The sequence below is a fragment of the Drosophila obscura genome, unplaced genomic scaffold, assembly GCF_018151105.1.
Source record: "Drosophila obscura isolate BZ-5 IFL unplaced genomic scaffold, ASM1815110v1 contig_192, whole genome shotgun sequence".
In the NCBI taxonomy this organism is placed as follows: Eukaryota; Metazoa; Arthropoda; class Insecta; order Diptera; family Drosophilidae; genus Drosophila; species Drosophila obscura.
In genome coordinates, this window is record NW_024542781.1 from 4,667,541 (window position 1) to 4,691,313 (window position 23,773).

The following is a 23,773-nucleotide window of genomic DNA, read 5'->3' on the forward strand; positions in this document are numbered from 1 at the left end:
CCACATGGGTTTTTCCAATTAAAAGGATTACAAATTTTTTTCATAATTTTTGAGGATATTGAAGGCCTGGTCTTGCCTTCGACCGTCGCCGACCATCCTCTAAAAAATATGTTTTTAGAATACAAAATCGATTTTCAGTCTACTTCTTATAGTTAATTGCGTTAAATACAATAGTGAGAGTGCATACAACTTAGTTTTCAATCCCATTATACCTCCTGTCTTAAGTTTTAGGTTTTAATTCTTAGGTCACCTCTTCTGGACCGAGCAATGATTTCTTCAACGCTTCAAAATCAAAAGTACCGCTATGTACAAAACTTTCTTTCATCAAATTATTCGATATCTGAATTGCGCTTGCGGATGGTGACTTATTTAAATTAATTTGATTTGTTTTTTCATTTTTTAAAATTAATTTAACCCAGCACTACTATTTCATTGAACAGCAGATATCATGGGTAGTTGTCTAAAGTCATTTAAAACAAGAAGATGGAATGCAAATGTAACGGGGTTTCTGCTTACATTCCAGGCTTTCCGTAAAGGTATCACTTGTTCAATTTGAAGGACTAGAAATATCTCAAAAAGAGTTTTGAAAGTAGTGAGGTGCGGCACTACTATTTCATTGAACACAACTGTATATGTGATTATTATTCATGTTAATGTTTGTCATCTGTCATTCCTACCCAGAGTACTAATTTTTTTAATTGCTCTTAGTTTTTAGCGGAATCAGAGAAAAATTATGTTTGAAAAAAAATATTTTGGCATATGACATTTCGAACCATCTTCATACGAACCTTAAGATGAAGTGATAGAACTTTGATTTTTTTTTACACATTTTCTATTTTTATGAGGTCATTGATTAACAATAAGAAGAAAAGAAGAAAAGAAAAATAAAATTTTTTTTTGTCAGTTTCACTCCCTACTACATAAGGTCTTCTTCAGAAGTAGTCTAGAGTACGCTTGCTCGTCTTTCAGCAACCTGTTGAAATCCGCTTTGGCCAAAATCAAATCACATTGTAACCACCACCTCAGGAAGTCACTAGGCTTGATCATTTGCACTCCCATTCCGATCATTTACCACATGGCGGGAGAACTTCCTCCAGAATACAGAATAAGATTCCTGGCGGCTAAGGAGTTATCCAAGGTTTTTGCATATAATCTCCCAGCGAGTGAGACGGTGTCCCTAAACAGGATTTAAATACGGGCTACGCAAATGCATTTCGGGAGTTTGGCGGCATCTTAGAGAGAATTGAGGTTTTTGACAGTACAACAACACACTGTACCAAAATTAGGTCAGACTTAGACTTCTTCAAGGGAGGGAGGGAGGTAGGTCAGACTTAGACTTCTTCAAGGGAGCCGCTGCTAATAAGCACACCATAGACAAAGCGGGTATATTAGCTCTACACAGGGAAAAGAGGGCACACCTGGCTAAGGGAGGCTTTGAGATGTACTACACTGATGGCTCAGTAGGTAACAGACGTTCCAGCGCCGCTATAGACAGCTTTTACACACATAAAATCCTATCCTCTCTGTCGGCCGAGTTTCTGGCAATCGAAAAGGCCTTGGATCATGCTACCTCGAACAGCTTCCCTAGAGTCGCGGTCCTAACGGACAGCAGAAACGGGGCTCTTATACTGGCAAGGAGCATTCAGGATAATTTTATTGCCTACAAAATCAAAGAAAAGATCTATCACAACCGTTATCTAAAGTCGGTAGAAGTTCACTACATACCCGGCCACGCCAACATCCCTCAAAACACGTTAGTAGACACAGCAGCCAAAGAAGCCCATAGACTGGGCAAATACACGGTTGTAAAATGGAACCTCAAAGATGCAATCTGTGAAATACACAGGATATTAAAAGAAGAATGAAAGAGAGAATACGCCGAGTTTGCCAGCGCCAAGCACAGAGGATACTGCTCGCTTTTTCCTTCTACCTCATCCGAAATCTTGAATATTTGTTTTTCCACTCAAATTTTTACAAGGACAAATTGAGTTACTTATAAAAATGGGTTTAAACAAACACGGCCAACGCATAAAACGGTTTTAGCTATGAGCATGGACATTTGTTATATTAAATTTCAGGTAAAAAAGTACGGTCCAGTGGCTCAAATATTTGAATTGTTTTGCTCGGTATTTAACGCAAAAATGAGCAATTTCCTATCGAAGCTATCGGTATCAATGTAATAATGAAACTATCAATGAAATAATGAAACGCAGTTATCGTATACTATCCATCTCTAAGAAAATATAATCATGGGTAAAACATCAAAAGACAAGCGGGATATTTATTACCGTCAAGCGAAGGAAGAAGGCTGGCGAGCACGAAGTGCTTTTAAACTGTTGCAAATTCATGAAGCCTATGGAATACTAAACGGTACTTCATTACTGTTTAAGCGAACTTCATAAAAGCGAATTCACCTGTCGGTCTTCCCCATTTTTATGCAGGTGTGCGTCGAGCTGTCGACTTGTGTGCAGCTCCTGGAAGCTGGTCCCAGGTACTGTCTCGCAAGCTGTACGATCCGTGCCAAAACGATGCTGAAAAGTCCGCAACCAAAATCATTGCGGTGGACTTACAGGCCATGGCACCGATCCGAGGAGTTGTCCAATTGCAGGGGGACATCACCAAGGAAAGCACAGCCGAAGCTATAATAAGTCATTTCGGTGCTGACGGAGAAGAGAAGGCCCAGCTCGTCGTTTGTGACGGCGCCCCGGACGTAACAGGTGTGCATGAAATGGACGAGTACATGCAACACCAGCTTCTGGTATCTGCACTAAGTATAGCCACCGTCGTACTTGAAACCGGGGGAGCGTTCGTTGCTAAAATATTTAAAGGCAACGCCACCGGTCTGCTTAGCACACAGATGAAAATATTTTTTAATAAGTTTGATATCTACAAGCCTCCAAGTTCGCGTTCATCGAGCATTGAAGCGTTTGTGGTGTGCTCCGATTTCTGTTTGCCCCCCGGCTATATTCCACAAGTCATTAACACGGCACGAGATGATATACGCGTCCTTGCACAAAGAACAGGTTCCGATGTAAACCGCCACCTGGTGCCGTTTATCGCTTGTGGTGACTTGGATGGCCATACAGACTTTAATGACCGCTCTGAGGACGAGTCGATTGCCTCAGAAATGCAGGACGTAAGGGAAAATCGTTTCATTTACATATTTGGTATTAATTTTGTTCTCCAATAGGATTTTAATTATGACTATGACGGTGTTATAAGCGACGAATTTTACCCACAAGAATTTAAGGAACTATAATATGAATAACTTAAAACGACCTTCAATAAATGATATGTTTCGGAATCGATCTTTTACTCACTTAGAGTCACTTGGTCTCATTATATCATCAATTAATTATATTGATCAAACTATTATAAAAAGCATACACATTATCTCAGTATTTGGCTGGATAACCATGTTCAACTTCTAAAAAATGCTTCAGGCAAGGGCTGTTTTGTCTCCATAAGATTAATAATAAATGAGAAACACATTAAACTGTAATTTAAATGGGGTCTTAATTCAAAATCACTTAACGTTTTTATACAATTATATTTTAGTATTCTACCAATTGATTAAAAGTCCAGTCATTTTAGTAAAAGTTTCTTCTGCTCAATTTCTAGAAGCTTTTTTTTCAACTCAATTTTTTCCGCCACCAACTGTTCCATGGCTAAGTGGTGACGCTTGTCTTCATTAAATTTTTGCTTTAAGATAACGCAAAATTCGTTGAGCGCCAGGTTGACACTGTTGGTGGAGTCGTTGACCAAACCAATGTTGTTGCTTAATTTTTCCAGCAAATTATCCTCTTCGGCTGTTCTTGCTGTTAATGCTGCCTTTTTGCCTGCCTGCAGGTAAAGCGGGTCTATATCGACCTTGCAATCCTCTGGCTCGTAGATATATTCGGTAGTACCTTGCAAGGCGCTAGGATCCTCCTCCTCTGGCACCACATCTTCCACATCATATTCGGTATTGGAGTTGTCGTGCAAGTCATCATCGTCGGGTACTTTCAAAATCAATTGACTAACATCATCGTGTATACGACATAGGGTTGCTATTGTTTCCTCAGAAGAACTGAGGCTCGTCTCAAATGGCATATTAAGCATTTCATTTTTCTCCACTTTTTTAAGTATGAACCTTTTCCAGTCTTTCAACGCCTAGAATATAAAAAAGGCATTCATAGCTTGTCATGCAGACAATTAATTGAAATGCAATGCTCACCTTCTTCCATGTAGCCACATCTTTTCGTGGCGGGCCATTCCTGTTCAACTCTACTGTCAGTTGTTCCCATAACGATTCTGCGGAATTACGTGTTTCCCAAGAAGGGACTTGTAGCAATCGAGGATGCTTCTTCACAAAGTCTAGCAAGACTAATTCCTGAGCGGGGTTGCGTGGCTTTCCCTTATTCCGATCAATAACACTCGACTGTGATTGATATTTATATTTATATTTGTGACTCTGGGACAGAGATGAAGTGGGATGCATTCTATTCATATGTTTGCTTAAATTGGTAGTTGTTGTTTTATAAGAGAGCTTGGCTTTGCAAATGTTACATAGCGCAAATGTGTCGTCGACCGCTCGGAAAAAACACCAAATCTCGCTTGTTTTACGTTTCATTGTTACTAATTAAAGTAAAAATTTATCAAAAAATGTTTTGCGTTCCGTCTTTCTGAAGCAAAAATATGAACCGAACCAGTTTATGGGGCATTTGTTCCAGCAGCTGGTTCACTAAGTCGGAACAAAATCACAAAATTTTTTTCTTGTTTTCTCAATGGTATTCCACAAAACACTTTAGAAATGCTTTATATACCAAAATAAAATTTCTATATTGAACATTACTCAGATCAGCTAAATTTTGTCGACCAAATCAGCATGTATTCGTATCGAAGAAATAAGAACGATAAAGAATGATCCTAGTTATTTTTTAGACAACAAATTTCGCAGCTGGCTTTTTAGCAGACGTATAGTCAGATCCGATAAGAAAAATACAAATCAGACAACCGATGGAAGTATAATAAGTAAATATATAATTATTCAATCTTTTGTCGACAAAACGACACACAAAAAAAAAACATACACATTAACGAGAAGGAACTTGTGAGTCGCGTCTTTGGACAGACTTCATTTTTATACCCGTACTCAGTCAGTATATAAATTTGTGAGCTCATGATATACATATGTACAACCTTAAAAAATTTTTAATTTTACATTTTTTTTTCTATTTCTGTTATCTACATCTACAGCTACAATGTATATTCTACATCTAAAATATCCTGGACCGACCATTATTTTATTACAGGGCTATCTATTGGGTGTAGATAGTTTCACAAAGTTTCAGCACGAAATAATTGCAACTGATACTAAAAATCGTTTTTTGCTGTGTAAACCAATAATCCGGTTTCGGCTGCATCTTCAGGTTTTTGCTATACACACAAGCGCACTGCAAAACATGTCAGTCACACTCTGCCAGAAACAAACAAGTTAATAGCTTTATTTAGAAGATACTTGAACCTTTTGGTTAAAAAATTTAATTTATATGTTGACTTATCGAGCAGCAAAAACGTTAATTATTGTTAAAGTGATTTTGTGTTCTAGCAGAGGAGTTGGTATTGGTATTTAGTTGGTATTTTTACTTAGTCGATCTGAGTTCTTGACGAAATTAATTAAGTTTTTTCGCTAGTCTGCTAGACTAGACTGATAGCTGCGCATACTTTTGGTGCGCTTGGCGATAGTTATTGCATCGATTGAGTATCGATAATTTTAAAATATTGACAACTTAACCATCCTTAGGTCACACTGGTTCACTGACAAGTCATGATAATTTTTTGTAAAAAAATAGTTTTTCGCAATGGATGACTCGTTTTTCGGATTCGACACAACTATACCGGTAAGCATTAGCCCTTAACTGTTAATATTAGTTATGTTTCGATAAAAAATGAAGGCGAACATTATTATTTTGCTCAAATGTCTTAAAGAGCATCGGCATCGTCGTGTTAGTTATTGAACATCCTGCACATATTTTAACGTAGAGAGTTTTCTATCGACCAAATGTATAAAATGGACTTATATTTTACAACAACACCATTTTTACCATGCCATGCAGTCAGAATGGTTGATGGTTGTGTTTATGCCTATCCACAATATATGCATGTATTTATTTAATTGTATACACAGGAGGACGAAGGTGGCGATGGGCGAATTGGAGAGGAAGAATATGATGCGCTCAACGATGAAACCTTCGGGTCTGCAATAAATGGAGATTGGGAAGAAGCTCATGAAACGCTGGTGCGCCTTGGCGGAAATGGCGACAAGGTTCGAAAGAGAGGCGGTTTCGCAGATAGAGGTGCATACGGGGGATTTTCAGCCGGCGGCAACGGCGTGCCCAGGCACACGAATATGCTTTCATCGGCTCCCTCGTCGAGTGGCTCAACACCTGCGCCATTTAATGCACCTTTTCCTGGCCCACGAAATATGGAAGACGCAGACTTGGAGCTGAATCTGTCTTCCATGAAGCTAGATGATGTGGACTTGTCCTCTTTTCTCGATAGCGAGGTGGGCAATCTTAGCAATCGCATTAACTTGGACTCTGCAGTGTGGGCGTCGCCACCGGTTCCGAATAACCAACCGTTATTTCGTGAAACCTTTCGCAGTGCGTTTAGGCCGCAAACGCAGATGAAACTCCAGCAAGAGTCCAACGCAAATTTATCATTACATCATATGCACCCTCAAGCTGGTCCTAAAATCTCGACCCTCGAGGATATTGAACGCAATCTTATCATTCAGCAAGCAATACCGAAGCTGCAACAGCATACGATAGATCGAAAAGCGTTTGATGCTATTCCAAAATTAATTGCAGTGCCCCCTGGATTCTTGACAACGCCACAAACCTCGCCACCAAGGACTAATATAGGTTTCCATGGCCCCCACCCGTTGCCCGAGTTGATGCCAAATCCTCAATCCCAACAACAGCTGAATGGATTGGCAGGGAATCGTGTGCCGCCTGGGTTCATTTACCCACCTGGTTTGCCAGGAAGTATGCCCCAACTGCAACAGTATCCGCTGCTGCAACAACACGGTGCCTGTGCCTTGCCCCCAAATTTTCCTCTAGGCGGCAATCAGCGTCCACTGCCAACCCCACATCTACCCACAGCCCTAAACAACTTTGCAATGCATCCGAGTTTCAATGCAATGCGAGCTGCTGGCTTGCATCCGGCAGCCTTTATGCAGCCCGCGCATCCACTCCAACACCCACAGTCACGAATGCCCCCACACCCTCTGCAGGCAGCCAACAATCTGCTCAGCCAGCAACAAAACTCTATGTTCAATATGTTCAACATGCGCCTCGTGCAGGAGATCCAGCAAAATCATCCGCTTCTTCAGCAAAATGCGGTCGTGGCCCGCCAGCTCCAGCAAAGGGGAGGATCTGTCCCCAGCGATCAGCGTCAAAAGCAACAGATGCAGCAGCAACAGCTCAATCGACGTCCAGACGCATCAGGAAACCTTCCTCAGGATGAATACGACGAATATGCCAATCTTATGAGCACACGGGACAAGCACTGGTTGATCGGTATACAGTTGTCACAGCTAAATACGGACACCCCCTACATTGACGACTACTACTACACGGTCTACAGAGAGCGCAAGGCTCTGCAAAATGGTCAGGTGCGGCAGAGTCAGGCCCACAAGGACAACCAGTTAAACCATCCCTTAACGCAACCCAGGGGCCATGCCCAACTTATACTCGTTCAGTTGGGCAACAAAAACGGCACACGCAACGGACATGGACAGCACCGCGAGCGGCGAAACTCGGAAAACACCAACAGCACTGGTGGCAGCACAAATAATGCAGCAAGTGGAAGTGGAGGGAACAACAACACTTTACCGGGATACATTTTCTCGCCTCTGAAGTTTGAGAACTCGCTTGGTAAACTGCAATATGGCAGCGTGACAGCTCCACGTAAAATTATTGACGCGGACATAATGGGCGGCGAGGCTAGCCCTGGAGATATGGCAGGAAATTCGGCATCTTCCTCAATGAGCACAATGAGCGGGGTAAATGCAAAAGCTAATGCCGGGACACCACTTCTACCAAGTTCTAGCTGTGATGTCACACCCAGTAGTATGCGCAAATCGCGACACATTTTGTTGCTGATAGAAACTCTGTACCGCTATCTACTGAAACTAGAGGACCTTGAAAACACGGACGTTATGGCCACGATCGTTTTGAAGAAAAAGAAAGAGGCCGAAAGAATTGCAGCTCTGGAGCAGCTTGAAATGGCTAACAAAACACCTGAGGAGCGGGCCGCCGAAGCATCTAATCCACAAAGTATCAATCCACAGCTGAAGAATAAATTCAACTACGAAATTGAGACGACTGATGCGCTGGTGCACAAACTTAAGGCAGGTTTGGCTTTCGACAAGGTCGTAGCTATGATGAATGTGCGCAAGGGCAAGGTAAGTTATATCTCAATGCGTACTACTATGCATCCAATCCATGCAATCCTATCTATCTGATTTAGATACTTTTACGCCGCGTTATGCCGTTTATTGCTGAGCATAGTGTATGCTGGACAGTGTGGAGTGGAGTCTTCTGCTCGCTACAGACTGTTGTAAAGAAGGACAAAGACGATATAGAGGGTGTCCTCTACGCTTTGTACCCAGAATTCAAAAAGCACATCAGCAAAGCCAGCTTTGAAACAGTCGTCACCATTTCAGCAGCAATCACGCTGAATGACAATAAGCTAACGGGAATTTTCTGCAGTCGCGTAAGTTAAGAATATTCACAGTTCCGCGAAACATTATTAAACAAAAATAATTGAATTTCCAGTTTGGGATCCTATCGCTTGTTGCCTTGATACTTCGTGCCGAAGAAATATACGTTTCCAGAATGGACCCAACGCTTAGCGACGCGAATAGGCAGAAATGGCGGGAGTTTCTTGCACAGGTAGCGTCCTGCCTCAACCGAACCATACAGAATCAGACTATCTCCGCAGCCATTGAGTCAGATGCGATTCAACCGCTAATGGATCATTTTGAACATTTCAAAGACCTAAAACTCGATGCCCTGTTGGCATTGATAACAGAGGCCAGGCATCAAATCGATTAATTTGCGCTCATGTCTTGTCTTTATTTTTTCAGAAGTTTATGCTTTACTCAATTATGCATATGTTTGCAAAAATTATGTATTCAATACTTACATATGTATGTACAATCGTGTTTACTTTAATGGTACTATACAAAGCGAAAAAAAAACAAGAATATTGCTACAGGGTATGTCAAATCTCGCATCAAAAATGGACACGTACTCAACCGTCAATAAACTTTGATTATATAATTTTTTCTTGGATTCCAAAAGTTCTTTAATTAAAATGTGTGTGCACTGTATAAGAGAGAAAAATGTTATTGTTTTTTTTTTCATAATAATTCTAATATTACAGTATGAAGGTCTGGTCTTGCTCATTGTACATACTTGTATATCATTTGTATTTGTTAAGGAAAACTGTTCACTTCCCTTCATTATTTTCTGCAGATATTTATGATAATTAATCCAATCCAACATACATTGAGATGTGCAATTGAACATTCTAGACGTTTACCTTTTTCATTTATGTACATTCATGTATGAGCTGAAGGAGTAGTTGTAGTTGACAACAATAGTTCTTACTTAACCCCTGACAGGAAGTGAAAATAAAATATAACTAACTACGTTTATACATTTTTAAGCACCAGCGATCACCATGCATACTCATATACTCGTAATACATACATACATATGTAAACATGTAATCATAAATAATTACTTAGTTTCTGGTATTTGTAAATATCGGTTTTATAAAGTTTCTTCAAATAATATTTAGGGTTTCATTGAATCAAATTTGTGTGAACCCATCCAGTTTAAAGAAAACATTCAGCATCAGAATAAATGTGTATTACATATGTACATCATTAATACAACATAGCATTGTGAATTGTGCGTCCGATAAATGTGGCTACTGCGCAGATTGATCAAAATTGTGATACATTTTGACTTTTACATGTAAACGAATAAACAAAATATGCAGAAGAAATTAAATTAGCAAACACTCGAACAAATTTAAGTCACAATCACTTCAATTCTCCTTCTGGATGTAAATCTAAAAGCGACGGATAAATATTTGTTGTAAGAATCCGTAGCGTAGTTATTGGGACTATTTTATTTGGTTTAAATATAAGAAAAATGCGCCTTTTAAATCATGTTTGTATACTTTAATTAATTTTGTCTTTAAATTAAATTCTAGTTTTTATCTTCTTTTTTTTAACGGCCATGCCAGACCATAAATGTGTGTGTTTAAGAAAATAAATCAGAGTCAAAGTACTACGATAGCTACATACAATATGTAAGAAAAAGGCATGTACAATAAACCTTGTAGAATAAATTGTATTTATTAAATTCAAGCAGACAATTTTCTAAATTAAATATGTTCACTGATGGAAACACCACAAACTATTTATGTATGTATATCATTCAGAAGATAATATATTTAACAAAGCATACCATTTCAAAAATCACAATGGACTTTCACATTTTAAAATTTCATACATATGTACAGTAGCTCACAGCTTAAATGAACCAGACGACCAGCGAAACTTAAAAGTGGTATAGCTTCTGAACCATCAACCTTACCACAGAAAATCAAATGTATACTGATAGACAAATATTTATATTTCAACAAAACCAGCTTCATTTATTTTTCAAAAGTTTTTTAAATCGGTTACAATTAATTACAAAAATACTGCCTTATTTTATCCCACAGCAAAATAATTAAGCAATTTTTTTTGGTTTCTATTTTACTGTAGCCCCTTTGCGCCATTTTTGCATCGATTCGAAAAATTGTACTGATCTATGGCCTAATTTTCTCCCACACCTCTGTAAGTGCTGTTTTTAAGCCTTTTTTACGTTTTATAATACTCTGATCCATTATTAGCCATTATTATTATGAGTCAAAGGAATCATTAAGTAAGGGCAATTTTAAATTGGCCAGTTACGAGCAATTCCCGATTTAAGGTTAGGGTCGTTCACCTGGTAAAATCAAATACCATCTTTTATACCGAGTTTTTTGAACATGTTAAAAGGTTTCTTTATGTATCGATAGATAACATGTCCTTGTTTATTTTTTTATCAAAGAAATCCGAATTCCCAACACCAGCGGCTGACATTTGGGCCCAAATATGCCCCATGATCTCCTCCTCTCCTCCTCCTCTCAGGGTCTTCGTTTTTTAAGCTGTGTATTTGGATTTCTCCAGACTTATTTTTTAATTCGGACTGCAAAACCATTAACTAAACATTAACATATTCAACCCATTTTAACCCATTTCGACTGATAACACTAGTCAACACGATTTTTCCTCAAGGAACAAAACGAACTTTTTCTTAAAGATTTGGGGCTTAGAAATGGTTTGATGATATTTTTTTTTTTCTATGGCAGAACTTTTTTTTGAAGAATTTTTGAAGTCTGGTATTTTTTTTTTTTGCTTTTTTTAGAGGTAGCGCTTGTTGTTTTCACATAGCTCTAGTAACTTACGTCTGGTTGTAAAGAACTTTGCTATTTTGAAAAGGTAATTAAAACAGCTAGAAGTTAAGCCCAAATACTTTGTGATTTCAAAAAATACCTTTTGGAAGGTTGCGAGCTCAACTGCCCATTGGGAACAAAGGAACGCGATCAGGTACCAAATGTACAACCCTTGTTCGTTTGCTTTGTTCCCAATTGGCAGTTGGGCGGCAACCTTCCAAAAGGTATTTTTTGTTCATTTTTTCCATATTTTAGGTTTGGTTAACGATTTTAGCTCCAAAGTCTCTCCATAGATTTTAATGAGCGATACCTTAAACGACGCCAAATTAACGCACCTATACACAAAAAAATAGAGGACACAAGATATAATTTTTTTTCGACTTTTCCTGGGTTTTTAAAGTCAAAATTTCGTAAAAAATACCGCACAAAAATCATCATTTTTGCATTTCAATGCTTTATATTTCCCAGACGGTAAGCTGACGGTAAGCTCTTGAGCCACTCTCATGTTGGCATCATAGAGGCTTTTCAGTACCCAGTTGACGTGTTTAACGTGCTCGTCCTGAGACTTGGAGAATATGATTACGTCATCGACGTAAACATAACATGTTTTGCCGATTTGTTCGCGCAAAACGTCATCGATTGCCCTCTGGAAAATGCTGCCAGCATTTCTTAGATCGAAGGGCAGTCGGCAAAACTCATACTTCCCTCCATTTACGGAAAAGGAAGTTTTTTCCCTGTCGCGTTCCGCCAAAGTTATTTGGTGGTACCCGGATTTCAGGTCAAGAGTAGTGAAGTACTTTGCAGTACCTAAATTTGCCAATATCATTGAGATGCATGGCATGGGGTATTTGTCGGCTATCGTTTTCTGATTGAGCTTCCGAAAGTCCATTACGAGACGTTTCTTCTTATTGCCCTTCTCATCAGTGCCTTTTTTGTCGACCACCCATATCGGGTTGTTATATGGCGACCTTGATTTCTGTATGATTTTGTCCTTCAAGAGGCTTTTAACCTCGGCATCGACAAAATCAGCTACACCCATCGGGTAGGGGTAAAGCTTGGAATAAATTGGTTCGTCGTCCACTGTGCGAATAGTGGCCACGACCGAAGTGTTATGGGCAGCGACCCGTTAGGGTCGGCGAAGGCCTTGTTTCTTTTCTTCAGCATTTGCATGAAGCTTGCCTTTATGGCAGCAGGTGCGTCGATGTCAACAACGTTAGTATGGTTGACATCTGTGCACTCATGGAACTTGATTGTCTCGGTTGTGTTGCCGAAAGTGAGCGTTCCATTTCTCAGAGATAGCGTGGCCCCTACCTGCGTGAGCAGGTCCAGGCCAATGATGCCATCAAAGGTTGTTAATGTTTTTAGTAGAAAAAACGGCGTGATTTTGCCGAATATTGACAGGGGACATTTCTGTGTAATGTTGTTGGACCCGTTAATAGAGTGAACGGGGAACGGTGATTCAACCGGGGTAACGCCAGGAAGCCACATGAATGGCTTGATGTAATTTTTGGACGCACCCGTGTCGATCAGAAGTTTTATGTTGACCCCTGCTACTTTCCGCCAAACGAATGGCAGCAGGGAGCATCCCTAAAAAATTAACCGAGTCGCTCTCGTATCCGAGTTCGGCGTCGGCCTCTATCTTCTGCGACCGCCTCAGCGGCGGCCTCAGTGTAGGCCGCCGGGGACCGGTCACTTGAGGTGGCAATGTGTTCCACCCTCTGCCGCCAGTTTCCTGACGTGCGCTCTGACGAATTTGGTTTTCTTCCGAAACCGCTGTCGCGCTTACCCGTCCCCCCTGGCTTTTGGTAAGCCGTGGCCTGTCTAAATTTGGAGGATGAAGGGTCTACGTCCATTGGCTCGGGGGCCTGGCCCGTAGCTCTTTGTTGTTGATTCGAGTTGCCCTGGCTCCTAACATAATGAGGGCTCTTAAACGAATTTGGGTCTTGCGGTCTGTTTTGCCTCCCGTTACCCTGTTGTGGCGCTTGGTAATTGCGCTCGCCTGTTCGGAAGGATTTTTCTTCTATGGCCTTTGCGTAGTTCGCAGCCAGAATGCTGCGATCTTCGCTGGATTCCGCCGACTGGGCTAAGGCCAGTGCGGTTGGCAAATCCTTTGGCCTCGCCGGAAAGACTGCTGCCTTCAGGGGCCTTCTCAAACCTGATATGAACACCTCTAAGGCGTCTTCCCTAGCTTTTTGGTTGAGCACATCCGCTGCTTCTGCGGTGCGCATCATCACGTTTTTGTTGGTGATGAGGGAGACCTGTTTCTCTATTGCGTCATAGTAGTCAGTTAGAGACAGGTTCCCTTGTCTCATGGTTGCCAGCCTCTGCTGGATCACCCCTACAGGCGTCTTATCTGAATAAGAGCTGTCTAGCCTGTTTATTATGGCCTTAAAATTGAGCACTGTGTTGAAGGACGACAACACATTGTTCGCTGCTCCTTTAACCTTATTCCTAATGATGCCCGTGGCCATGAAGTGTTTGGAGCTGCCTTGGTAAGGCTCGAACACCGAATACGCGGCCATAGCTGCCTGGCGCCAACCGACGTATTCCAGCTGTTTGCCGTCAAAGTCTGGTAAAGACTTGACCATGTCCAAGCACTGATCGCATTGGACCCCGGGAAGAATTTCCGCGCTCTTAAAAACCTCTACTACCGGCACAGATGGTCCTGCGCTCGATTGGTTAACTTGTTCCCGCAGTGCGAGCATTTCCGCACGAAGTGCAGTAGCTTGGCCCGCTAGGGCTGCAGCCTCTTGTGCTTGGGCTGCAGCCTGGTTTGCTTGGGCTGCAGCCTGGTTTGCTTGGGCCACCTCGTCTTGTAGTCGCTCTAAGTGAGCCTGAAAACCTTTGGCTTGATTATCTAATGCGGCCTGTAAGGCATTGTTGAATGACGTCACGTCCATGTCTTTTGGTTTTTCTTTTGCTGGTCGACTGTCCAGTGCTGTTAAATCGAGCCCCTCTATGAGGGAACTAAGGCTATCGTCACTGTCGCTGTCGCCCTCCTATGGCTCATGTGGTGCGATTTGTTTCGGCAGAACTACCCTATAAAGGTTTATCTTACGTTCCTAATTCTTAAAAACGCGGGTCGAAGGGTGTTTGCTCATTCGCGGTTTACTTTAAATTTTGACCAAAATTTGCCAAAAATAGCGGATCTTTCGCTGTTATCGATACTTATTGCGTTATCACTGACATAGGAAATGTTAACACATGAAAAATTCACTTACATGTTCTCTGATTGTAGGGTGAAGGGAGTCTGATCTAGCCCCTGCCTATTGGTCTTCGGTTGAGCGTCGGGAGCCTTTCACGCTGAGATGGTTGGGCTGGGCGAGGGAATTCCCTGCAGCCCGCGTAGACTTTTGTTGATTTTTGGTAAGGTGAGGCGAGGGAGGGCCCTTCAGCCTATTTTTTCCTTCGTAGATATTGGGTGGAAGCGAGGGATTTCCCTACAGCTCCTTGTGTTTGTTCCTCTGGTGTCAGCTCCCGCGTAGTTGGGTGTTTTTTTGTAATTTTTTTTTTTTGATTCTTAATGCTTGGTTGTAGCGCACATGAAACAGAAGTATTTTTCAGTAGCCCTTTTGGTTTTGGCGAAGAACAAAAAAAAATTTGCACACACTGATGTATTTTTTTGGGCGGGGGGGTTTGACAACCAAAACTTCTCACTTATTTTTTCTTTAATTTTTCATTCCTTTTCTGTTGATTTGTTTGTGCCCACAGGGAGCTTTTTTTTTTGGGCCACTAGGGGTATCTTTCTTATTTCACTGACACAAGTAAAAACATGAGATGCACTCGTTGGTATGTTTTCCACTTTTATTATTTATTTCGAATTTTCTTTTGATTGTTGAATTCTTCAGCACTTTTTATACTCGCGTTAACTTGGGTTCTTTTGACCCGTTGGGCGCCAATTAAATATTATTTATCCCGTTTATATGTACCGGGGCTCGGCCACCGGCAAGGAAAGACGGGATTACGTTTTAAAGTTTATTACCGGCACGACTGGCTCGGTCAAGTATGAGATTAAATCTGAAGTACAAGAAATGAAATATAAAATGATATTCTTAAAGTTGCCCCCCAGACGGCAGCGCTGCCCATGCAGCGGGCCGACGTTCTGCAACCTCAGCGCCTCGAGCCGACGGTCCGCTCTCCAGCGGATGTTTATGCAACAATGTAACTTGAGGACCCCCGTCCACTTGAGTCAGCATCAGAGGTCTTCCACTTCTGGAATTCCGCTGATACCCTGCAGCTGGTGGGGAGTGTTAACTACTCCCCCTCTTAAAGAGCGGGCGTCCTCGCTGCTCTCAATCCGTCTATCATCTCCTTGATTTGCCTCGCATCTCTCTTCCTATTGAGGTGGAATCTGAGGTAGATGATTCCCCCCAATGCTCCGCATAGAGCCATGCCCAGTCCAAACGCGTGGAGCGGGCTGAGCTTGGCCATGGTGGCCTGCTCGACCTCCTTGATGTAGTTGAGGTTGTCCTCGCTGAGCTGGTGTAAGAACGGGAGGCTCAGGATAGTCTCGTGCCCGGAGATGTTCAGAGCGGGTACTGATGCGATGCCTGGAAATCGCTGTTGGATGTTATTGCGATTTCGGAATCGGGTGCCATTTACGGTTGCGCAGTCATTGAAGGTGATGAGCTGCGTTCCGGCGGTCGTAACCACCGTGTCCGAGTCACAGCTGATCTTTGCCGGCCGGTTATTGACGATGATCATGCCGTCGTCGACGAGGGTGATGGGCTCCAGATGGCTCGGTTGCGAAAGGCAATGAGCGGTGCCCCCGGAGTGTAATCCCTGGGCACAGGAACCTCTTACTTCCTTTTTGCAGAACGTGGTGGTGGTTGTGGGGGCGCAGCTCGTGACGGCCCACACCTGGTTTCCGCACTCAGCTACAATGTTCTCTGTCAGCTGCAGTACCTTTCCGTCGTGCTCAACCGGGAATATCGTCACCTTTCTACAAGCTATGCTAACTCTAGGGTATTCTATTATAAAGTGGATTATGTTATTAGATTGTAGGATTTTAATCTTAGATACTTCTAGTAGGTTTGCTACTGTGACCCCTGTGAATTGGTCAGTGAGAACAGATTCTATGTCAGTGTGATCTAAAATGGCCGGGTTCACTACGTTGGCCTTTGCCAGGGTTATAGTGAGCATCAGGTTGCCTATTTCTGTAATAAGAATTCTGTTTCTAGCGAGCAAAGTCTCGTATAAGTGGGCTGTGTCGATTTGTGCCTTTTTTTCTATGCTGATGATCTTGTTTACCAAGCTAGTGAGTGAATTTAATTGGTTCTGAACCTTGGTGTTTATCTGAATTTGCCTATTGTTTGCTTGCACCAGTTGTGCTTCTGTAAACCTGGTGTTTTCTAAATCGGACGCGTCTGGCGTGCCGGCCACTACTTTAAGGGCGGTTCCCAGGAAGTCTAGACTTCTCGCCAGCCTGTGGTGGATACTGATATCGGACAACATATCTCTAATGTGATTGCAGTCCGCGTCTAGCAACTGTCTCATGTGCGATTTTGGAATAGGTCCGCCATTTTGGCGGTTTCCTCGACAATGCGACCATATTCGGTCAGATTTGCCGTGTGCTTGACGTAATCAAGCCCTTCCCATAACAGTACCGTTCCGTCCGTGATGGGAATGTAATTTGAGTTTGAGTAGTCGGTGACGCGAGCCGCGACTATGGTGAGGATGTGAAGTACCCAGATAACCCTGTAGATAAAAATACGTATGAAATATGGGGACACAACACCGCCACCAATCGTTTTCCTTAAGCCTAGTCGTAGTGTCTACCAATAACAGCTATAATTCCTTCACCAAATTAACTTATATTTAGTCGGGATGTCTATCTGAGGTTGTCCTTGTGGACCACCCTCCCTCTAATTAGGACTGTTGTCCCCAAGTCCGCTTCAATTGTTTCTTCGACATACAAGGGGGAGAGCTTATTCCCCAGGCGTCTGTTGGTTTTAACCAACACCTTCTCGCCTACACTGAAGTTTCTGTTTTGCCGTGCTTGGTTGACTCGATTGTTTTGTACAATCTGGGCCTTTTGCACTTTGTTCTGAACTTCTTTGTTACTTTCTGCAGCCACTGCATGCAGGATGTCGATGGGTCTTTTGTCGGTGACCGAGTGCACCGATCTATTGTATTCCGCCGTTGCTTGAAGGAATAGGTCTACCGTGTCGGTGATTCCCTTGGCCATTTTAAGGCACCTGGCGATTTCCACGAGTGTACTATGGAATCTTTCCACTTGTCCGTTCGATGTACTGTGGAGGGGTGGCGCGTTAGCGATGCGGACCCCGAAATTGTTGTGCAACAGCGATCTGATGGTCTCTGAACTTAGTGATGGTTCGTTGTCACAGTAAATCTGTTTGGTGTTGGGAAAAATGTTCATGAGTTGTAAGAGGGGAGTCTTAATATCCGCTATGGTGCGGGAAGCTATAGGCTGTACTATGGCAAATTTGGAGAATTTGTCCACACATGTCAGAAAATATTTTCTGTCCGTCGAAAATATGTCGACATGAAGCATTTCTCCCGTGAACGAGGGGACCGGTGTCGGCCCTAGCTCCTGTTTCTTAGGGTGCCTGTCGTATTTTGCTTTGGAGCAAATTTTGCAATTCATGACCACTTCGCTTGCGAGTTTCGTCATTTTTGGGAAATAGTAGTCGGACATGATTTGTTTGACGTTTTCTTGAGCGGCTCTATGGGCCCGGTTGTGCTCGACGTTGATAATTTCTCTTTTTTCATTATCGTCGACAATGTCGGCGACAAGATTCCTGCAATGCCAGAATTTCGTCGCCGGAAAAGATTTTACTAGTTCATGCTGTATGAAAGCTAGAACTGGGAGTTCGCAATGGATTGCGTTCACAACTTGTGGGTTCACCAGAGACTTGACGGTCTCAATTAGAGCGTCCCTGTTTGGGAAATGTATTATGTGGCGCGTTTTTTCCCCAAAGAGCACAAACATTTGCTTCAGGGGAAAGCGCGCCTCTTCCAGAATGATCTGGTTCCTGAAGCAGTTTACAGGTTTTTCAGACGATTCTATCGTGTAAGTCATTGAAACTTCACTGTGGATCGTTGCTGCGTCTGAGCGCGGTGCGCTGCTTCCCAGCGCGTAAATATTCTGCCGGGACAGTGCGTCCGCGACGAAGTTTTCTTTCCCCGGCTTGTAGAATAGCCTGGCGCCGATTTCATCGATTCGCGCCTTCCAACGCTTGATTTTTGCGTTGGGGTTCCCCTCTGACACCGCGAACGTGAGCGGCTGGTGATCAGTAAATACGTTTATTTCTTTGACGCCATAAATGTAATGGCGCAACTTTCCCAAGGCCCATACAATCGCTAACAGCTCTCGCTCGTTAGTGGCGTAGTTCAGCTCACAGTCCTTGAGGGTCCTTGAGATCATTGTGATCGGTCGACCCCCCTGAGACAGTACCGCTCCGATGCCGTAAGCAGAAGCGTCGGTGGTCAGATCGAAGGGCTTTTTGTAATCTGGGTACATCAGCATTACGTTTTCCGATGCCAGAATGTTCCTAAGTTTCTGGAACGCCCGTCTTTGATCTTCGTTGAAGATAATGGGGGTTTTTTTAGACTTATATTTGCTAACTGAACCGTTTTCCCCTTTTAGGATGTTTGAGAGAGGGCGGGCGATCGCCGCGAAATCTTTCACAAAACATCTGTAGTAGCTTGCTAGGCCTAAGAATGATCTTAGCCCGAATAGCGTTGTTGGCTCGACGTACTCCTGGATGGCTTTCACCTTTTCCGGGTCCGTTCTTGTGCCTTCGCTAGTTACAATAAAGCCAAGGTATTCTACGCTTGTCTTAAAGAACTGCGACTTCTCTTGAGCCACTCTCATGTTGGCATCATAGAGGCTTTTCAGTACCCAGTTGACGTGTTTAACGTGCTCGTCCTGAGACTTGGAGAATATGATTACGTCATCGACGTAAACATAACATGTTTTGCCGATTTGTTCGCGCAAAACGTCATCGATTGCCCTCTGGAAAATGCTGCCAGCATTTCTTGAGATCGAAGGGCAGTCGGCAAAACTCATACTTCCCTCCATTTACGGAAAAGGAAGTTTTTTCCCTGTCGCGTTCCGCCAAAGTTATTTGGTGGTACCCGGATTTCAGGTCAAGAGTAGTGAAGTACTTTGCAGTACCTAAATTTGCCAATATCATTGAGATGCATGGCATGGGGTATTTGTCGGCTATCGTTTTCTGATTGAGCTTCCGAAAGTCCATTACGAGACGTTTCTTCTTATTGCCCTTCTCATCAGTGCCTTTTTTGTCGACCACCCATATCGGGTTGTTATATGGCGACCTTGATTTCTGTATGATTTTGTCCTTCAAGAGGCTTTTAACCTCGGCATCGACAAAATCAGCTACACCCATCGGGTAGGGGTAAAGCTTGGAATAAATTGGTTCGTCGTCCACTGTGCGAATAGTGGCCACGACCGAAGTGTTATAGGGCAGCGACCCGTTAGGGTCGGCGAAGGCCTTGTTTCTTTTCTTCAGCATTTGCATGAAGCTTGCCTTTATGGCAGCAGGTGCGTCGATGTCAACAACGTTAGTATGGTTGACATCTGTGCACTCATGGAACTTGATTGTCTCGGTTGTGTTGCCGAAAGTGAGCGTTCCATTTCTCAGAGATAGCGTGGCCCCTACCTGCGTGAGCAGGTCCAGGCCAATGATGCCATCAAAGGTTGTTAATGTTTTTAGTAGAAAAAACGGCGTGATTTTGCCGAATATTGACAGGGGACATTTCTGTGTAATGTTGTTGGACCCGTTAATAGAGTGAACGGGGAACGGTGATTCAACCGGGGTAACGCCAGGAAGCCACATGAATGGCTTGATGTAATTTTTGGACGCACCCGTGTCGATCAGAAGTTTTATGTTGACCCCTGCTACTTTCCGCCAAACGAATGGCAGCAGGGAGCATCCCTAAAAAATTAACCGAGTCGCTCTCGTATCCGAGTTCGGCGTCGGCCTCTATTTCTGCGACCGCCTCAGCGGCGGCCTCAGTGTAGGCCGCCGGGACCGGTCACTTGAGGTGGCAATGTGTTCCACCCTCTGCCGCCAGTTTCCTGACGTGCGCTCTGACGAATTTGGTTTTCTTCCGAAACCGCTGTCGCGCTTACCCGTCCCCCCTGGCTTTTGGTAAGCCGTGGCCTGTCTAAATTTGGAGGATGAAGGGTCTACGTCCATTGGCTCGGGGGCCTGGCCCGTAGCTCTTTGTTGTTGATTCGAGTTGCCCTGGCTCCTAACATAATGAGGGCTCTTAAACGAATTTGGGTCTTGCGGTCTGTTTTGCCTCCCGTTACCCTGTTGTGGCGCTTGGTAATTGCGCTCGCCTGTTCGGAAGGATTTTTCTTCTATGGCCTTTGCGTAGTTCGCAGCCAGAATGCTGCGATCTTCGCTGGATTCCGCCGACTGGGCTAAGGCCAGTGCGGTTGGCAAATCCTTTGGCCTCGCCGGAAAGACTGCTGCCTTCAGGGGCCTTCTCAAACCTGATATGAACACCTCTAAGGCGTCTTCCCTAGCTTTTTGGTTGAGCACATCCGCTGCTTCTGCGGTGCGCATCATCACGTTTTTGTTGGTGATGAGGGAGACCTGTTTCTCTATTGCGTCATAGTAGTCAGTTAGAGACAGGTTCCCTTGTCTCATGGTTGCCAGCCTCTGCTGGATCACCCCTACAGGCGTCTTATCTGAATAAGAGCTGTCTAGCCTGTTTATTATGGCCTTAAAATTGAGCACTGTGTTGAAGGACGACAACACATTGTTCGCTGCTCCTTTAACCTTATTCCTAATGATGCCCGTGGCCATGAAGTGTTTGGAGCTGCCTTGGTAAGGCTCGAACACCGAATACGCGGCCATAGCTGCCTGGCGCCAACCGACGTATTCCAGCTGTCTGCCGTCAAAGTCTGGTAAAGACTTGACCATGTCCAAGCACTGATCGCATTGGACCCCGGGAAGAATTTCCGCACTCTTAAAAACCTCTACTATCGGCACAGATGGTCCTGCGCTCGATTGGTTAACTTGTTCCCGCAGTGCGAGCATTTCCGCACGAAGTGCAGTAGCTTGGCCCGCTAGGGCTGCAGCCTCTTGTGCTTGGGCTGCAGCCTGGTTTGCTTGGGCTGCAGCCTGGTTTGCTTGGGCCACCTCGTCTTGTAGTCGCTCTAAGTGAGCCTGAAAACCTTTGGCTTGATTATCTAATGCGGCCTGTAAGGCATTGTTGAATGACGTCACGTCCATGTCTTTTGGTTTTTCTTTTGCTGGTCGACTGTCCAGTGCTGTTAAATCGAGCCCCTCTATGAGGGAACTAAGGCTATCGTCACTGTCGCTGTCGCCCTCCCTATGGCTCATGTGGTGCGATTTGTTTCGGCAGAACTACCCTATAAAGGTTTATCTTACGTTCCTAATTCTTAAAAACGCGGGTCGAAGGGTGTTTGCTCATTCGCGGTTTACTTTAAATTTTGACCAAAATTTGCCAAAAATAGCGGATCTTTCGCTGTTATCGATACTTATTGCGTTATCACTGACATAGGAAATGTTAACACATGAAAAATTCACTTACATGTTCTCTGATTGTAGGGTGAAGGGAGTCTGATCTAGCCCCTGCCTATTGGTCTTCGGTTGAGTGTCGGGAGCCTTTCACGCTGAGATGGTTGGGCTGGGCGAGGGAATTCCCTGCAGCCCGCGTAGACTTTTGTTGATTTTTGGTAAGGTGAGGCGAGGGAGGGCCCTTCAGCCTATTTTTTCCTTCGTAGATATTGGGTGGAAGCGAGGGATTTCCCTACAGCTCCTTGTGTTTGTTCCTCTGGTGTCAGCTCCCGCGTAGTTGGGTGTTTTTTTGTAATTTTTTTTTTTTTGATTCTTAATGCTTGGTTGTAGCGCACATGAAACAGAAGTATTTTTCAGTAGCCCTTTTGGTTTTGGCGAAGAACAAAAAAAAATTTGCACACACTGATGTATTTTTTTGGGCGGGGGGGTTTGACAACCAAAACTTCTCACTTATTTTTTCTTTAATTTTTCATTCCTTTTCTGTTGATTTGTTTGTGCCCACAGGGAGCTTTTTTCTTTTAAGGGCCACTAGGGTTTGACAACAAAAAAAACTTCTCACTTATTTTCTTTTTTAATTTTTCATTCTTTTTCTGTTGATTTGTTTGTTCCCACCGGGAGATTTTCTTTTGGGCCACTAGGGGTATCTTTCTTATTTCACTGACACAAGTAAAAACATGAGATGCACTCGTTGGTATGTTTTCCACTTTTATTATTTATTTCGAATTTTCTTTTGATTGTTGAATTCTTCAGCACTTTTTATACTCGCGTTAACTTGGGTTCTTTTGACCCGTTGGGCGCCAATTAAATATTATTTATCCCGTTTATATGTACGGGGCTCGGCCACCGGCAAGGAAAGACGGGATTACGTTTTAAAGTTTATTACCGGCACGACTGGCTCGGTCAAGTATGAGATTAAATCTGAAGTACAAGAAATGAAATATAAAATGATATTCTTAAAGTTGCCCCCCAGACGGCAGCGCTGCCCATGCAGCGGGCCGACGTTTTGCAACCTCAGCGCCTCGAGCCGACGGGCGGTCCGCTCTCCAGCGGATGTTTATGCAACAATGTAACTTGAGGAACTAGTCAGCATCAGAGGTCTTCCACTTCTGGAATTCCGCTGATACCCTGCAGCTGGTGGGGAGTGTTAACTTACATACTTGTATATCATTTGTATTTGTTAAGGAAAACTGTTCACTTCCCTTCATTATTTTCTGCAGATATTTATGATAATTAATCCAATCCAACATACATTGAGAAGGGGCATCCCGAACATTCTAGACGTTTACCTTTTTCATTTATGTACATTCATGTATGAGCTGAAGGAGTAGTTGTAGTTGACAACAATAGTTCTTACTTAACCCCTGACAGGAAGTGAAAATAAAATATAACTAACTACGTTTATACATTTTTAAGCACCAGCGATCACCATGCATACTCATATACTCGTAATACATACATACATATGTAAACATGTAATCATAAATAATTACTTAGTTTCTGGTATTTGTAAATATCGGTTTTATAAAGTTTCTTCAAATAATATTTAGGGTTTCATTGAATCAAATTTGTGTGAACCCATCCAGTTTAAAGAAAACATTCAGCATCAGAATAAATGTGTATTACATATGTACATCATTAATACAACATAGCATTGTGAATTGTGCGTCCGATAAATGTGGCTACTGCGC

The 23,773-nt window shown here is 43.1% G+C and overlaps 3 protein-coding genes across 3 annotated transcripts; 2 read left to right on the forward strand and 1 right to left on the reverse strand.

The window, feature by feature from the left end:
- The first annotated feature begins 1,990 nt into the window (after window positions 1–1,990).
- Window positions 1,991–3,304, forward strand: LOC111077049 (putative tRNA (cytidine(32)/guanosine(34)-2'-O)-methyltransferase 1). The gene is made up of 3 exons (XM_022371180.2): window positions 1,991–2,370; window positions 2,442–3,136; window positions 3,191–3,304. The coding sequence occupies exons 1-3, from the start codon at window positions 2,250–2,252 to the stop codon at window positions 3,257–3,259; spliced, it is 885 nt and encodes a 294-aa protein (XP_022226872.1). The 5' UTR covers window positions 1,991–2,249; the 3' UTR covers window positions 3,260–3,304.
- Window positions 3,305–3,341: 37 nt separating this feature from the next.
- Window positions 3,342–4,687, reverse strand: LOC111072090. Its single transcript, XM_022363726.2, has 2 exons — window positions 4,217–4,687; window positions 3,342–4,152 (listed from the first exon to the last, which is right to left on the reverse strand). The coding sequence occupies exons 1-2, from the start codon at window positions 4,610–4,612 to the stop codon at window positions 3,586–3,588; spliced, it is 963 nt and encodes a 320-aa protein (XP_022219418.1). The 5' UTR covers window positions 4,613–4,687; the 3' UTR covers window positions 3,342–3,585.
- Window positions 4,688–5,775: 1,088 nt separating this feature from the next.
- LOC111072087 (protein PAT1 homolog 1) lies at window positions 5,776–10,429 on the forward strand. Its single transcript, XM_022363724.2, has 4 exons — window positions 5,776–5,882; window positions 6,170–8,449; window positions 8,515–8,760; window positions 8,823–10,429. Exons 1-4 carry the CDS (start codon window positions 5,844–5,846, stop codon window positions 9,099–9,101), a joined length of 2,844 nt encoding a protein of 947 aa, XP_022219416.2. The 5' UTR covers window positions 5,776–5,843; the 3' UTR covers window positions 9,102–10,429.
- Window positions 10,430–23,773: the final 13,344 nt, after the last annotated feature.

Excerpts from the sequence above, each read along its gene's own strand:
- LOC111077049 (XM_022371180.2), top strand. The coding sequence starts at position 2,250 with ATGGGTAAAACATCAAAAGACAAGCGGGATATTTATTACCGTCAAGCG. Across the intron at positions 2,371-2,441 it reads AGCCTATGGAATACTAAACG|GTGTGCGTCGAGCTGTCGAC; the intron begins GTACTTCATTAC and ends ATTTTTATGCAG. Across the intron at positions 3,137-3,190 it reads TTGCCTCAGAAATGCAGGAC|GATTTTAATTATGACTATGA; the intron begins GTAAGGGAAAAT and ends GTTCTCCAATAG.
- LOC111072090 (XM_022363726.2), bottom strand. The coding sequence starts at position 4,612 with ATGAAACGTAAAACAAGCGAGATTTGGTGTTTTTTCCGAGCGGTCGAC. Across the intron at positions 4,153-4,216 it reads ATGTGGCTACATGGAAGAAG|GCGTTGAAAGACTGGAAAAG; the intron begins GTGAGCATTGCA and ends TTTATATTCTAG.
- LOC111072087 (XM_022363724.2), top strand. The coding sequence starts at position 5,844 with ATGGATGACTCGTTTTTCGGATTCGACACAACTATACCG. Across the intron at positions 8,450-8,514 it reads TGAATGTGCGCAAGGGCAAG|ATACTTTTACGCCGCGTTAT; the intron begins GTAAGTTATATC and ends TATCTGATTTAG. Across the intron at positions 8,761-8,822 it reads CGGGAATTTTCTGCAGTCGC|TTTGGGATCCTATCGCTTGT; the intron begins GTAAGTTAAGAA and ends TTGAATTTCCAG.